General features: G+C 42.6%; 1 protein-coding gene across 3 annotated transcripts in view; it reads right to left on the bottom strand.

Moving 5' to 3' along the window:
* Window positions 1–14,224, bottom strand: part of INTS6 (integrator complex subunit 6) — a 49,117-nt gene that overhangs the window by 911 nt on the left and 33,982 nt on the right. For all 3 annotated transcript variants that reach the window (XM_075851774.1, XM_075851777.1, XM_075851775.1), the window contains 2 exons: window positions 6,516–6,881; window positions 521–614 (listed from right to left, as the gene is read on the bottom strand). In XM_075851774.1, coding sequence (XP_075707889.1) covers window positions 521–614; window positions 6,516–6,881 — 460 coding nt within the window. The remainder of the gene's footprint in view (window positions 1–520; window positions 615–6,515; window positions 6,882–14,224) is intronic.

The raw sequence follows: 14,224 nt of genomic DNA, 5'->3' as shown, positions 1-14,224 counted from the left end.
CTAACCAGTGAACCACTGTGCTCTTTATACAGCAAGAAATGAATAGGACTTGTTCACACAGCAGGGAGGATAGAAGCAGTAGAGACTGGTGGTCTCCGACCTGAGGCCCTCAAGTAAGGCTTTCAGCGCATGATGGTAGTTGTAGTTTTGCAACAGCTGGAGAGCTACAGATTGTAGACCACTGGTCTAGACCTTAGAACTTACAGTCTACATTTAAAACTTATGATCTGAGATCTATGGGTCTGTGCTATAACAGCTGCATTGAGTTTCAGCTGTATATAAAGCGCAGATGAAATCAATGCAGCATTTTATAGTATACACCCACACAAAACGTCACTACTCTAGTATCTACGGAATCACACTGGCGTTCCAGAATTATTTTTCTCGCTTTGCAATCAGATACAAAAAAATAAAATACATTTAGTAGATTTAGTAGATTCCTCTTCTTCTCCCATACCCGAGAAGAAAAAAAAAATCTCATGGAATTCCATAGAATTTTTAACAATCGAGTGCCACTCACCTTGCAGCCTCCTTGATAACATTCTGTAAGAAGATGAGACGTGTTTGCAGACTTCCTTGCACATCTTTTAACAATGCAAAAATAGTCTCATACTCTACAAGAAAATGAATAGAAACATGAATACAAAACAGCCTGGAATACAATGAATGAATACTAGAACATATTTTGACAAGATAATTTAGGTACATTTTAAACTACGTTCAGAAGCGAATGGTGTAAATACCACATATTGGCCCTTAAAGGATATGTACACCTTTGAATGTTTTTTTTTTTAATTGAAATCCGTGTTTTGGGATTTGAAGTACTTTTTAATGAAAAAAATTTTTTACACTACAGCTTATATGTATCCTGTATACATAGAAGCGGTGTCGTTTTTTTCTTAGATCGCTAAAACGAAGCAGAAGCACCTCGGGTGAGTGCCGAGTCGCTTCGTTTCTGATTGGCTTCCTGGATGAGCGCAGAGACGATGTGTTGAAGGAGCTGCGGCCAGAAGTGTAAACACAGCGTGATCTCATGATTGAAGCGGAGATCATGCCGTGCAGGCAAGGGGAGAAGCTTTATGATGCCGATTGGACAGTGTCATACAGACTACACAACCACCACCCAAAGAGAAAGCAAGCGTTACTGCCCCTTTGGCTAGTATAGCCTCAGTTACATATTTAGAAATCAGCTCAACTTTTAAAATAAAAGGTTTTGGGACACAATTTTCGCTGGAATTATCAGTGTGATAGTGCCTATTAGATTAGGAGATTCGGCATTAACAAAGTAGTGACAGATCCTCTTTAACCCCTTCCCTCTTTAGCCACTTTTGACCTTCCTGACCGAGCCTCATTTTTCAAATCTGACATGTGTCACTTTATGTGGTAATAACTCCGGAATGCTTTCACCTATCCAAGCGATTCTGAGATTGTTTTCTCGTGACACATTGGACTTTATGTTACTGGCAAAATTTGCTCGATATGTTCAGTATTTAATTGTGAAAAACACCAAAATTTAGCGAAAAATTGCAAAAATTAGCATTTTTCTCAATTTAAATGTATCTGCTTGTAAGACAGGCAGTTATACCACCCAAAATTGTTGCTAATTAACATCACCCATATGTCTACTTTAGATTGGCATCGTTTTTTGAACATCCTTTTATTTTTCTATGACCTCACAAGGCTTAGAACTTTAGCAGCAATTTCTCACATTTTCAAGAAAATTTCAAAAGGCCATTTTTACAGGGGCCAGTTCAGTTGTGAAGTGGCTTTGAGGGCCTTATATATTAGAAACCCCCAAAAAGTCACCCCATTTTAAAAACTTCACCCCTCAAAGTATTCAAAACAGCATTTAGAAAATGTCTTAACCCTTTACACATGTCACAGGAATTAAAGCAATGTAGAGGTGAATTTTACAAATTTCATATTTTTTTGCAGAAATACATTTTTAGTACAATTTTTTTTATAACACAGAAGGTTTTACCAGACAAATGCAACTCAATATTTGTTGCCCATTTTCTGCAGTTTTAGGAAATATCCCACATGTGGCCGTAGCGTGCTACTGGACTGAAGCACCGGCCTCAGAAGCAAAGGAGCACCTAGTGGATTTTGGGGCCTTATTTTTGTTAGAATAAATTTTAGGCACCATGTCAGGTTTGAAGGGCTCTTGCGGTGCCAAAACAGTCAAAATCCCCCAAAAGTGACCCCATCTGGGAAACTACACACCTCAAGGAAATTATCTAGGGGTACAGTGAGCATTTTGACCGCACAGCTTTTTTACAGAAATTATTAGAAGTAGGCCGTGAAAATTAAAATCAACATTTCTTCAAAGAAAATGTAGGTTTAGCGATTTTTTTTCTCATTTTCACAAAGACTAAAGGAGAAAAAGCACCGTAAAATTTGTAAAGCAATTTCTCCCGAGTAAAACAATACCCCACATGTGGTAATAACCGGTTGTTTGGAGACACGGCGAGGCTGAGAAGGGAAAGAGCGCTATTTGGCTTTTGGAGCTCAAGTTTAGCAGGAATGGTTTGTGGAGGCCATGTCACATTTACAAAGCCCCTGAGGGGACAAAACAGTGGAAACCCCCCACAGGTGACCCCATTTTGGAAACTACGCCCATTGAGGAAATTATCTAGGGGTATAGTGAGCGTTTTGACCCAACAGGTTTTTTGCATAAATTATTGGAAATAGGCCCTGAAAATGACAATCTACATTTTTTCAAAGAAAATGTAGGTTTAGCTAATTTTTTCTCATTTCCACAAGGACTGAAGGAGAAAAAGCACCGTAAAATTTGTAAACCAGTCTCTCCCGAGTAAAACAATGCCCCACATGTGGTAATAAACGGTTGTTTGGAGACACGGCAGGGCTGAGAAGGGAAAGAGCGCTATTTGGATTTGGAGATCACATTGAGCAGGAATGGTTTGCGGAGGCCAGGTCACATTTACGAAGTCCCTGAGGAGACAAAACAGTGGAAACCCCCCACAAGTGACCCCATTTTGGAGACTACACCCATTGAGGAAATTATCTAGGGGTATAGTGAGCTCTTTGACCCCACAGGATTTTTGCAGAAATTATTGGAAGTAGGCCCTGAAAATAAAAATCAACATTTTTTCAAAGAAAATGTAGGTTTAGCTTATTTTTACTCATTTCCACAAGGACTGAAGGAGAAAAAGCACCACAAAATTTGTAAAGCAATTTCTCCCGAGTAAAACAATGCCCCACATGTGGTAATAAACGGCTGTTTGGAGACACGGCTTGGCTTAGAAGGGAAAGAGCGCTATTTGGCTTTTGGAGATCACATTGAGCAGGAATGGTTTGCGGCGGCCATGTCACATTTGCAAAGCCCCTGAGCGGAAAAAACAATGAAAACGCCCAAAAAGTGACACCATTTAGGAAACTACACCTCTTGAGGAATTCATCTAGGGGCGTAGTGAGCATTTTGACCCCACAGATGTTTCATAGAATTTATTAGAATTGGGCAGTGAAAATAAAAACAATCCTTTTTCTTCAATAAGACGTAGCTTTAGCGCAAATTTTTTCATTTTCGCAACAAATAAAGGAAAAAAAGAACCCAACATTTGTTAAGCAATTTCTACCGAGTACGGCAATAGCCCATATGTGGTCATAAACTGCTGTTTGGGCACACGGCAGGGCTCAGAAGGGAAGGACCGCCATTTGGAGTGCAGATGTTTCTGGATTGGTTTCTGGGTGCCTGTGGGCCCAAAACAGTGGAAACCCCCCAGAAGTGACCCCATTTTGGAAACTACACCCCTCAATGCATTTACCTACGGGTGTAGTGAGCATGTTAACCCTGCAGGTGTTTTGTAGAAATTAGTGTGAACTCGATGTTGCAGAGTGAAAATGGGATTTTTTCCACAGATATGTGGACAATATGTGGTGCCCAGCTTGTGCCACCATAACGAGACAGCTCTCTAATTATTATGCTGGGTTTCCTGGTTTTAGAAACACCCTACATGTGGCCCTAATCTCTTGCCTGGACAGTCGATCAGGCTCAGGAGTGAAAGCGTACCATGTAAAATTGAGGCCTAATTTGGCGATTTACAAAGTATTGGTTCACAACTGCAGAGGCTCAGATGTGAAATAATAAAAATAAACCCCTGGGAAGTGACCCCATTATGGAAACTGCACCCCTCAAGGCATTTATTAAGGGGTGTAGTGAGCATTTTCACCCCACAGGTCTTTTCCATAAATGAATGCGCTGCGGATGGTGCAAATTAAAAATTTATATTTTTCCCTAGATATGCCATTCAGTGGCAAATATGTCGTGCCCAGCTTATGCCACTGGAGACACACACCCCAAATATTGCTAAAAGGGTTCTCCCGGGTATGACGATGCCATATATGTGGAAGGAAACTGCTGTTTGGGCCGCTGTAGGGTTCAGATGGGAGGGAACGCCATTTGGCTTTTGGAGCGTGGATTTTGCTTGGTAGTAGTTTTGTTTGGAGTCTTACTGGTGTTTCCGTTTATAATGTAGGGCATATGTAAGCCGGGCGGAGTATATAAGGGGCATAGTCAGGTGGTATAATAACGGGGTTAAAAAAAAATAAAATAAAATAATCCATAGATGTGTGTTACGCTGTGAAGCAATCCTTTCCGCACAGGCCGGTGTCGCACTGATAAATGGTGTCATTTCTTATCCCCCTTTTGGTCCACACTCCGCGCCTTTGTAGTTTGGGGAATTTTGCTGGGAAAGTGTTGTCCTGGTATAATACGGGCACCGTCGCTTCCAGCGGATATGTTTGGGCCCTCCCTTTCCTGGTTCCCTAATTTTAGGTCCTTGAAAAATCGCCTCTTCAAACAGAAGAAATGTTCCCCTCGGGCACAACTGCATATTTTTTTATTTCCTGACTTATTGGAGCCATAACTAATTTTATTTTTCATAGACGTAGCGGTATGAGGGCTGGTTTGTTGCGGGACGAGCTGTAGTTATTATTGGTACCATTTTGGGGTACATGCGACTTTTTGATCACCTTTTATCCTATTTTTTGGGATGCCAGGTAAACAAAAAAACGCAATTCTGGCACAGCTTTTTTCGGTTTTTTTTTATACAGCGTTCACCATGCGTTATAAATTACATGTTAACTTTATTCTGCGGGTCAGTACGATTCCGGCGATACCTAATTTATAGAACTTGTTCATGTTTTACAACTTTTTGCACAATAAAATTACTTTTGTAAAAAGAATGTATTTTTTCTGTCGCCAAGTTGTGAGAACCATAACTTCTTAATTTTTTTGTCGACGGAGGTGTATGAGGGCTTGTTTTTTGCGGGACGAGCTATAGTTTTTATAGGTACCATTTTTGGATACGTGCGACTTTTTGATCACTTTTTATTCTAATATTTGTAGGGCAAAGTGACCAAAAAACAGAAACTCTGGTAACGTTTTTTACGGTTTTTTTTACGCTGTTCACCGCGTGCAATAAATAATATCATATTTTGATACCTCCGGTCGTTACGGTCGTGGCGATACCAAATACATATGGTTTATTATTATTTTTCAATAATAAAGGACTTGATAAGAGTAAAAGGGGGATTGTGTTTTATTTGATTACTTGAAACTTTTACTGTTTTCAAACTTTTATTTTGTGCACTTTTTTTTACACTTTTTTATACTTTTTTTTACACTTTTTCTCAAGTCCCACTAGGGGACTTGAAGTTCCAACGGTCAGATTTTTTTTTTTCTAATACATTGCACTACCTATGTAGTGCAATGTATTAGATCTGTCAGTCATTCACTGACAGCAAGCCGATTAGGCTTCGCCTCCCGGCGGGGCCTAAATCGGCTTCCGTAATGGCAGAGCAGGAGACCATTGTGTCTCCTGTTGCCATAACAGCAGTCGCCAGTCCCGATTGCCTGTCAGGGCTGGCGATCTGCTAGTAACCGCTACGATGCAGCAATCGCTTTCGATTGCTGCATCGAAGGGGTTAATGGCAGGGATCGGAGCTAGCTCCGGTTCCTGCCGTTACAGGTGGATGTCAGCTGTACAGTACAGCTGACTTCCACCGCTGATGACGCCGGATCAGCTCCTGACCCGGCGCCATCTTGCCTGCAGCTACGGAAGCCGATCAGGCTCCGCCGCCGGGCGGATCTTGACCGGCTTCGGTGCTAGGCAGACCGGGAGGCCAGTATTAGGCCTCCGGTTGCCATTGCAGCCACCGGAACCCCGGCAATTTCATTACTGGGGTTCCGATGAGCTGCAAACACCTTAAGTGCAGCGATCGCGTTTGAGCGCTGCACTTAAGGGGTTAATGGCGGGGATCGAAGCTAATTTCGGTCCCCGCCGTTACAGCCGGATGTCAGCTGTAAGATACAGCTGAGATCCGGTGATGATGGCACCGGCTCAGCTTCTGAGCCGGTCCCAAACATTTGGCGTACATGTACGGCAAGATGCGGGAAGTCAGTACTTTCCATGACGTACATGTACGGCAAATGTCGGGAAGGGGTTAAAGACATTGATCATCATGACTTCAGGCTGCATGATCCGTATACTTACTTCTTCCAGGCCTCCTGATCTCTTTTATTATTCTGCTTTTTAGCTCTACATTGACCTCCTCATAGCTCCGACATGGCCGTAACCTTCTCATCTTGAGTGAAAACGCAGCCGTGTCATTTCCAAAGCAATTTCCCATGTCTCCGGGAGCGTTTGAATTTCCAATAAATAGATCTGAGTGATCAGAACCAAAGCCGTCAGTGTCTCCATCTTCTGCGGAATCTTCAGCACTTTCCAGAGAGTTTAAGGAAACCTGGGACAAAGTCTCAAACTGTTCTGAGTTATCCATGAACACATCTGTGGATAGTTGGTCTTCAACATGATTCTCTGCATTTTCTGTTGCCAACATCGTATTATGCAAGCCAGGAACTTTATATAAACAAAATAGAAAAATAAATAGTTAAGTACCTAGGAATAATCTGTCTAATCTAAAAATACCCCATTTAGACTGCATCCACCACTATGGGGAGCTTACTGCTGGTAGATTGACCACAAAGGTTGTATGCATTAAGCTCCCTGGCTCCCCCTATTGGCGGATACAGGCTGAAGACATTTTTCTCATTTATATATGTATCTGACAAATCAGAAAATCTGAGCACCAACACCTTCGGGCTCTTGCACACCAACGTGTGCTGCCTGAGTCCCGTCCGTGGAAAGATAGGACATGTTCTATCTTTCGACGTATCGGAGAGTCGGGTCAGTTGTCATGAACCCGATTCACTCACTGAAGTGGATGGGTCTGTGAAAACTATTGGGCGCAACAGATGCCGTGACAAACGGCCCGAGTGGCACTGTGTGCGAGAGCCCTAATAGAGATATTAAGAAATTATTCATCAGACTGATGGACCTAAAAAAGGACATGGTGTTTTAGAGTGGCTATTTAATTTACAGCATGCATCTGATTATATTTCAGTTTTCAAATTACCCTACTGATCGATGCATTGTCCTTAGCCATAGGGCAGAAAAGAAGAACTGGTCATAAATCCAGAAGCACAAGCTAAATATGTAGCAATTCCCCTCCCCCCTTTTGTTTAATCACCCCATTGATCCCCTCCTACGTCACCTTTCCATGACCTCAACTTTCCAGGGACTTACACTGCAGGAGTTAGAACTAAGTGTCGCTGCTTTTGCCGACTATATCCGGTTGATAGTCTCCGATCCGAAAAAGGTGTTATCTCCACTTATTGCTGAACTGGAAAAGGTGGGCCGACTATTAGGCCATTTTCTCAACAAAGACGACAAACATTCTTGTTAACAGGACCCTCTAAACCTCTCTTGGCATCAGCCTTCCCATTCTGCTGGAACGTTAATGCAATTAAATACCTGGGCATCCAAATTTCCAGGCATCCAGCTAAACGTTATAGAATTAACATCTCACATATTGAAGAACTAGGAAAAAGACTTTCCGCTTGGAAACACTTCACACTTGAAGGTCACATCTGTTTCTCTGGATTACGGCTTTTTTTTTCTGGACGTGCTTTGTCGGGTCTACTATACCACCCATATGAGGGATGATCAATTGACACGAGAACTAATCCCCTACTCTTTAACACTTGGAAAGCCTGGCAGAAAATTAGACGCCGGCTTTCCACCCAGATATCTCTTAATCTACCCTTAATATGTAACCCCCACTTCCGGGATGGCAACCCACATGCAATCTTCCACAGAAGGCACATGTCAGGGATTACCACCTTAGAACAACTTGAAAGAATCCTGCGTCGTTCTAAGTATACGTTTTCGAAGATCTGTTCCAAGTTTCCAGATTTCCCCATTGACCACTTGAACTACCTCCAAGTCGAGAGTTATATAAAAAACAGGTTCTAAAACACTTATCAGAACAGGAATGGAACCCTACTCCTAAATTTCTCTAGACAAAACTCCCCCAAAAGCCAAATAACTAAAAACTACCAATTCATTCATATTACCCTTGACTACTCTCAAACCCAGACCCCTCTAACTAAATGGAGGAATGATGACCGGACCCCAACTTACAACGCCATACTAGCAGATCTAGAACAGGCACACAAATTTCGCCCTTCGGCCTGCTTGAAATTACTTAATAATTGCCCACAGGTCTTACCTGACCCAGCTTGTGGGCTATAAAATCCACGTCTATGACACTTCACATATGCCCCACTCTATAATAGTTTATGGTCCTGCCCTCTGGCTCGCACATTTTGGTCCTGTATATGCACGTTCACTACTGCTCACCTTACAACTCTCGTCCCCGATACAGCATTGTGGGCAGTGTTTGGATATATGGACCCAGAGATCCACAAACGTTCACCCGGAGCACACAAATTACTACATTACGTGGTAGCGGCAGGGGTGTAAGCCATATTACAAACCTAACTTGCTGACCAGGGCCCACCCTCAAATTATTCCTGGATAAACATTCCGATGTACTAAAAATGGACTGGGTAGAGGCTTCACTCCAAAAGGAAATTCAGGTTCAACAGTTTGACACCTGGAAAACTTTGATTTCATTGCTTCAACATAGTCTTCAATTGAAAATAAAATGCTGCTTTGAATGAAAGATCTGCTTCCAAGAACAGGTGCTCCTGGAGAATACACCTTTGTAAGACGTGATCAGGATCATGGATGTTTTTTGGTGTGGGCGAGAACAACGCACATTATTATTATTTCTTCACTTCGTGGCCTTATGGTTTAGATCCTCGCCTGTCCTCGCCTCCATGTGATGGGTCGTATTAAGTTTGTGCTCCATATAATTTAATGATGTGGGAGGGGCCGTTTATACTAAAATATGTGAATATCATCATCTGCATGGTTTAATTTACATGCACGGCGAGTCAACAAAGAAACGTAATTTGTTTTCTCACCCCCCACCATAATCTTACATTGCGTGATCATAATGGTCAACGGTTTGATTTGTCATGCCTTTTTTTGAGATAGACATTTATTTAGACTTTACTATGTATCTACTGCATTACGTTGTTCCCCCGGGTTAAAAAAAAAAAAAAAAAGAAAAAAAAAAAGTACCAACTATACATCATCACCATCTAGAAAATGAATCCTCTGCCACGGAAGGCAGAGATTTGACACATACATATCCGTTAATAGATGGTGTTTCTGCAGCAGCCACAATATACATAGAAAATAAAAATGGTAAAAATATAAAATACAAAGCCCAGACATTTTATTTAGCCACATTGGTGTTCGTTATTTAAATCATTCTAAATATCTAGTCCCTAAAATACTCTTACCTTTAAACTACAATACACACCCATCAAGTAAAGACTAGTTTTACACAACAATTTGATTCAAATTTACTTTATATACAAGTAGAAAACAGATGGAAACAGCACTCTGTGCAATGTGTTTGTGGTTCTGTGGTGCACACCAATCCATTATACATAAAGAGTTGCAAAACTTTCACTGATTTTAGATCTTTCTTTGGAGCAGAAGACTGGTCCAAGTTTTGAAAAGATAACTATACAATAGTATCTTTCTACAGAAGTAACAGTAGCCTCAGTAGTCTTGGTTACCATTCCAAGTTCTGCTGTAGCTAAAGGAAGGAGAGAGAATATGGAAACTGACAGCTGTACTATCTAACCACTCATTTTGTTACCACAACACAGCAGAAAATAAGGATTTTACGTTGAGTACTCAAAAATCCTCTCGTCCGGTCCATTGAGAGAGGGGGGAGGGCGACAACTCAGACCATGGGTATATGAGGTTACCCCTAAGAGGCATGACACTAATCACAAAAAAGAAATAGAAAGTGCTGGCTCCTCCTACAGTATACATCCCTCTTTCAGGCACTGAGCTAGTCTGTAGAGAAGGAGATCACAAGGTAATAGAATAATAATAATATCAGAACCATAGAGAAAAAAAAACAAAAAACAGAACAACCACCACGTCCTCAAACTTCATAACAAAAAAAAAAAAAAAAAAAAAAAAAAGAAGAAGGTCAGAGCAGTGTCCCTCCTGGACTGGATGAGAGTATTTTACAGTGGGCACTCAAAAAATCCTATTTTTTTGTTAGTCTTAATGAAGGACATCGACCATGGGAGGTGCAAAACAGTCCAAATGGGTGGAAACGTAAGCATCTACTATACAGAAACCCGCAACACCTTGCGACCAAGAGAAGTGTCTGTTGACACCAATGTATGTGTCTGTAAAATGTGGTGAATTTGTGCAGACATGAACAGAAGACCCCGAAGCCTGATGGTATGCAGCACAGGAAGCACCAACTGCTCTAGTGGAATAGGCCGTAGTGTAGAGCAGGGGTTCAATCCAAAAGACCTCGCGAATAGTAAACCCCAGCCATCGAGCGATAATAGCCTTAGAGGCTGCAAAGCACTTCCTCAGACACTTTGCTACCACAAACAAGGAGTCAGTGACCAAAAGGTAAACCCGCAAGGCACCGACATTGAAATTCTGAACAGAGCGCTACTTAGGGTACACCGGAGACTGGCAGAAGGACAGCAAAATGATATCATCGTTAGGAGGAGACTACTTTTGGGGGGAAAAAAAAAAGGGTACTGTGCAGAGCTCCGCCTTATTTTACTGGAGAGTCAAAGGAGGATGACCAGATGGATCGTCAGTTTAGAGACCCTCCAAAACCAACCTTTCCTGGAGGAAAGCCAGGAGCCTGGGCAAGCAGAAGACCAAGGGAAGAAGATGCCGATCCTGACAACTGAAGATAAGTCTTCCAAGTAAGATGATAAATGCAGGCTGAAAATTGCTTCCGGGCCTTTAAACACGGTTTGAATTACCTGCAGCGATAAGCCTTGAGCACTGCAGCTTCAATAGCCACGCTACTAAACATAGCTACTGTAAACTTGGGTGGAAGAGAGGCCGATGAGAGAGCAGATGGTGCCGTATGGTAAGCACCAGTTAAAGTCTGCTAGTAGAGCCACTGGTGTACCAACAACGGTGGGGCCAGTCTGGAGTGACACCGATTGTCGGAATCCCCAGGACTCTGATCCAACTGATGAGCTTAAGAATACCAGGCAGTGGGGAAATATGTAAATCAGGCTGAGGCGATCCCAGAGAATTAACCATGTACATCTTGGGTACCCGAGACCTGGAGACGAAGAGGGGGACCTGGCATTTTAGGTTAACAAATTCGTGATGAAGGGCTTCAATCCCCTGGGTCAACTCATTCGCAACAGAGATAAGGCACGAGCCAATTGTCAACCCCGGGAATGTGGACTACCGAGAGAGCAGGAACATGAAGATCCGCCCATTTCACAATATTGGATGCTTCCACTAATGCCCCCAAACTCTGTGTCCCGCCTCAGTGATTGAGGGTAGGTGACTGCTGTCGCATTGTCTGTCTGGAATTGGACCAAATTGACGGCCACAAGTCTTGTCCAAGTGACAGAGGAAGAGTGAACCCTCAGATCCAAAATATTGATGGGGGGGGGGGGGGGGGGAAATAGGTTCCTGGTGGGACAGATGTCCGATCCTATAAAATTCACGAAGGCACCTCCGACGTCAGTTGTCTGTTGAGAGGATCTGCCAGCGGAGCAGGAGAAAGATGTGGCCTCGAGGGATTGCCAGGGTGAGGAGCAATACAAAAAAAACAAAAAAAAAAAAAGACCGGTGGACAGTCAAGGGAAGTAGGATTCGGTGGTCTACGAAATCGAGAGATTCCACCTGGAGAAGATCGCAATCTGGACGCCTATGAAACTGGGGAAAGGGAATGGCATTGATGGTAGCCACCATTGTGCCCTGAACTTTCATATAAAAAGCAGAGAGATGCGAGTGCCCCGCTGAGTGCAGACTCCCTATGGTGCGGGGTGGACAATTTCTCCTGAGAAAGACGTCTGTATCAAACATCATTCCCAGAAAAGTGAGTCGGACAGGTCAGACAGGATTTGGATTGGATGAGTATCCATCTGAAACAAGTCACTCATTCCAGAGTAATTTGTAGGCTGGTCAAGTTGCACTCCTTGTACAGGGACTTGAGATCGTCCAGATTGGGGACAACTAAAATCCCTCTTGAATGGGCAAATACAGACCTGAATGTATGCAGTCGCGTAACTAACGCGGTAGCAGCTGCTACGGTGCCCGCGGCTTGAGGGGGCCTCTACCGCCAGCCGACACACCCCCTATATGCCCGGTACGGGGCCCGGTGGCGGCGCTACTACGGAGCCCGCGCCGCCGAGCCTCTAACATTTATGGACCGGGTGACACAGGCCCTCATGCCCGTAGGCGTCGCTAGCACCGGAGGGGGCCCCGGTGCAAGCAAAGGCCACCCAGTCTTGCGGAAAACTGCATAAATGGGTCGTGGCCGGGAATAATCAATCATAGATGTCTGGACCAGAGGGAGAAGAAAAGAACTAGAATCTGAGAAGTCACCGGTGAGTCACTTAATGTAAATATTTATTCTGCCTCTAATCAGTACTGTAGTCACTGTATGAATTGTAGCCAGATGGGTGCTATGATTTTTACACCCTTAAGTTACACCAGGCATATCAGCGTGTAGAAAGGAATACAATTCATAAGCTGCACCAAGAATATGATTGATGGCATATATGAAATTTGTAGGTTTGTACTTTGAATTTTAAAAAATAGTAAAAGTTACATTTTATATTTGGAACTCCGGATCATTTTTTTCTACAAATGTAATTCATCAGTTTTTAAAACAGAGTGAAAAACATGCAAAACTGATCACAAACACGGAACAAATGCAAAACGTTCGTCAAAACGGTCATGTGAAAACGGACCCGGTCATGTGAATAGAAACAGCATTACTGGTGTGGTATGAGGTGGGTAGGAAATGTGGGGTGGGATTGAGTAGCTGTAAAGGTGCCAAAAAACTATCTCCTCCCTTAAGTTAGGGCTAGTGTTTGGCGCCTTTGCAGGTTCACAAGGCTGCTACACAGCTCTGACCTAAGGTGAGGTGAGTGCCAGCTGCCTTCTGGGCTCTCCCACTCGGCGCCTGCCTCGGCTCTGCACTGAATAGGACACACGTGAGAAGTTTTGTGAAATGACAAGTACACAACATGTATCTAATCGATCATGTATCCAATCAAACTATTCACCACCTGATAAAATTGGCACATTTTCAGAGCCTAGACTACATTTTTTAGGACCACTCTGGTAAGAACTGACAACTAACGATAACCGATTGTTTTTTAGTAAAAAATTGTGAAAAAGCCGGATGCAAAAATGTATCAGTTGCCATCAATTGTAATCACTAAAAGACAAAAAAAAACTGTTGCTGATGCAACGGATAGGTGTGAACCCTTGAGCTTAGTTTTAGTACTGTATTTATGTTAGGAGCTTTGTTCTGGTGCTGTATATATGTACTGAGCTTGGTTCTGGTGCTGTATATATGTACTGAGCTTGGTTCTGGTGCTGTATATATGTACGAGCTTGGTTCTAGTACTGTATTTATGTACGGAGTTTAGTTTTGGTACCAATTGTCTTAGAAAATGTACACTCTGTTACTGTTACATACACTCATTTATATTCCACATTGATAAATGGTGTATTTGGAATATTGTCATTTTATTTGCACATCAAAGTAAGAATAATTTTCCTTGCTACTCTACCGACATCCGCACGCATATCTTTGTCAGGCAACTAGGGAACCTGTTAAATTTGAATCCGGCCCCTGAACATACTTCCTTTTGGATTTGCAGGGTGTACGTGCGCTTCAAGGAAGTTGCAATGAATAAAGAGTCAGAATTTTCAATAACCAAGTAAAGTTTACAGGGAGTGAGAGTACAGTCCCC

The sequence above is a fragment of the Rhinoderma darwinii genome, chromosome 2, assembly GCF_050947455.1.
Source record: "Rhinoderma darwinii isolate aRhiDar2 chromosome 2, aRhiDar2.hap1, whole genome shotgun sequence".
NCBI classification, from domain to species: domain Eukaryota; kingdom Metazoa; phylum Chordata; class Amphibia; order Anura; family Rhinodermatidae; genus Rhinoderma; species Rhinoderma darwinii.
Note: the sequence above shows the minus strand (reverse complement) of the source record. Positions and strands in the feature narration are given on the sequence as shown.